General features: G+C 56.2%; 1 protein-coding gene across 1 annotated transcript; it reads right to left on the minus strand.

Moving 5' to 3' along the window:
• Nucleotides 1–595: 595 nt before the first annotated feature.
• On the minus strand, nt 596–1,965 carry LOC125758074 (uncharacterized). Its single transcript, XM_049414757.1, has one exon. It carries the CDS (start codon nt 1,879–1,881, stop codon nt 625–627), a length of 1,257 nt encoding a protein of 418 aa, XP_049270714.1. The 5' UTR covers nt 1,882–1,965; the 3' UTR covers nt 596–624.
• Between the last annotated feature and the right edge of the window lie 337 nt (nt 1,966–2,302).

Raw genomic sequence — 2,302 nt, forward strand, 5'->3', positions numbered from 1 at the left:
GCTATAGAATACCCCGAAATCGTCTTCCAGGATACATACTCTAGCAAACTGCAGTAGTGTCCAAGGGCTTAATCTGTGTGATGTTCGCTGGTCAGAGTAAACAAGACGCGCTAGTTAGACGTAGCATTTATTGTGTAGCAACTAGACGACGTCCAGGTGCGCTGCTGTTGGTAGCCACTACAGTTGCGTAGCCAAGCGATGGCACACAGGGTCCATGCCCCCCTCTCCCCACCCAATTTTTTTTTCGTTTTTGCCATGATATACAGAGCACAAAATCACACACGCCCACATCTGCCGGCCAGGCCCCCCACTTCGATCAGGGAAGAGCCCCCACCGAACAAAATTTCTGAATTTACCCCTGGTAGCCAAAGCGAGTCTGCGGCGCAAGAGCCGGAGCTCGCTTGCTGCAAGCGCCCCCGCTAACATCACTCGCTACGGGTCGTGTAGCGCCAGTCGCCGACTCCGGCGTCTCGTGTCGCTTTCTCCACCGCAATTCAAGAGTCAGGATGCTTGGTATCTGTCGGAGGAGGAGGAGGAAAAAACTTTATTAGAGGTATATAGAGGGAGTAAGCGCGAGGTGCCCCGGAGGGGGCCACCCCTCACAAGCACTAGGTGGGCTCCTCATTACAGGAGCCCATTGGCGATCGCCGCGACTCGAGCTCGGTCGACCAGGGCCTTCTGGCTCGCCAGGTCGGAGCAGCCGAGCAGGGCTGCCTCCCAGTCCTCCCGGGTGGGGTGTGGTTTTGGGGCGAGGTTCGGGGTTGACTGGCATGCCCACACCATGTGGTAGACGTCCGAAGACCTCTCCTCACAGTATGGGCATTTTCCTGTACAGGCCGGATCAAAATGTTTTAAAACTGCCGGGCACAGCAGCGTTTTGGTGTAAAGGCGGAGGAGTGTGCGTTCCTCCACCTTTGTAAGGCCCTTACAGGGTTTAGGATAAATTGCGTGGCCGAATTGATAGAACTCAGTAATTTCTCGATATGTTAAGGCCGGATTGGGTTCGGGATCCATTTCGGAAGGGTCTGAAGGCGTTGCCCGGAGAGTGAGCGCGCGGGCAGCGGCGTCTGCCGTTTCGTTGCCTTCGAGGCCCATATGAGCTGGAGCCCATATGATCATCCGGGACGCGGGGGCCCCTACGTAATTGCTATCTTGCAGGATGCGATACGCAAGGTGAGGAGCGTACCCCTGTTCAATATTTCTGCAGGCCCCTCTCGAGTCGGTAATGACGACGCGCGAGTCCTGGTCTGCGGCAGCTAGCGCGATGGCGACCTCCTCCGCATGTGTTATATTTTGTGCCCTGAATGTTAGGCCGTTCACTGCGACGTTTTGGTGGACGACTGCAGCCGTGTACCAACCCCCATGGTGAGGACCGGAGGCGTCCACGTAAAAGATACCGTGTTTGTTCCCATAGTGGCGAGCCAGTGCCTCCGCCCGCGCAAGGCGCCTGCCACTGTGGTCGTCACGTGCCATGTTGGCCGGAAGAGGGCGCACGTGCAGGGCGTATCTCCAGACTTCTGGGATGCGTACGCGCTCTTCCGTCAATGTTGGGTGGTGGATGTGTAGTCGGGCTAATAGGCGGCGTCCCGACGTCGTTTTTGAAAGTCTTGTGTATTGGTTGGTCAAGTGTGCCTCCCGCAGCTCTGCGAAAGTGTTGACCATCCCCAGGCCCATAAGGCGCTGGTTGGACGTGGTTATCGGGAGATCGAGGGCACGCTTGTACATCTTCCTGAGAATCACCTCAAGGGCGTTCTTATTAAACTTGCGCAGGTGGAGGTAAGGAGCCGAGTAGAGGACTCGACTGGTCACGAACGCATGCGCCAGCCGCAAGGCGTCTTTGCAACGTAACCCCCCGCGTTTGTTGGAAACCCGGCGGACCATCCGGCCCACCTGGTCCCCCACCTTACGCAATTTGGCCAATGTTGTGTCTGCTCTGCGATGTTTGTGTATAAACAGACCCAGTACTCTGATCTCATCGTGTTCAGGGACGGGTCCGCTTTTTCAGGACAATTCAATTTTGGTAGTGCACTTTTGCGAGGGGCAGATGTGCACAAATTCCGATGTAGTCGGGGAGCATTGAAGGCCGCAGCGGCGGGCGTAGGCGTCCACGATCTCCGCCGCTTGCTGCAGGTTGGCTTCAATATCTCCTACCGATCCGTGTTTAGCCCAGATGGTAATGTCGTCAGCATACAGCGCGTGCTGAGCTAGGCTACATACTGTGTGGTGCATGCACGTTGCAGCTGACATCTCCTGTGAAATTTTGCTAGCTCTCCGATCACAATTGACACTCTCGGGCTCAAGT

The sequence above is a fragment of the Rhipicephalus sanguineus genome, chromosome 1 (genome assembly GCF_013339695.2).
Source record: "Rhipicephalus sanguineus isolate Rsan-2018 chromosome 1, BIME_Rsan_1.4, whole genome shotgun sequence".
In the NCBI taxonomy this organism is placed as follows: Eukaryota; Metazoa; Arthropoda; class Arachnida; order Ixodida; family Ixodidae; genus Rhipicephalus; species Rhipicephalus sanguineus.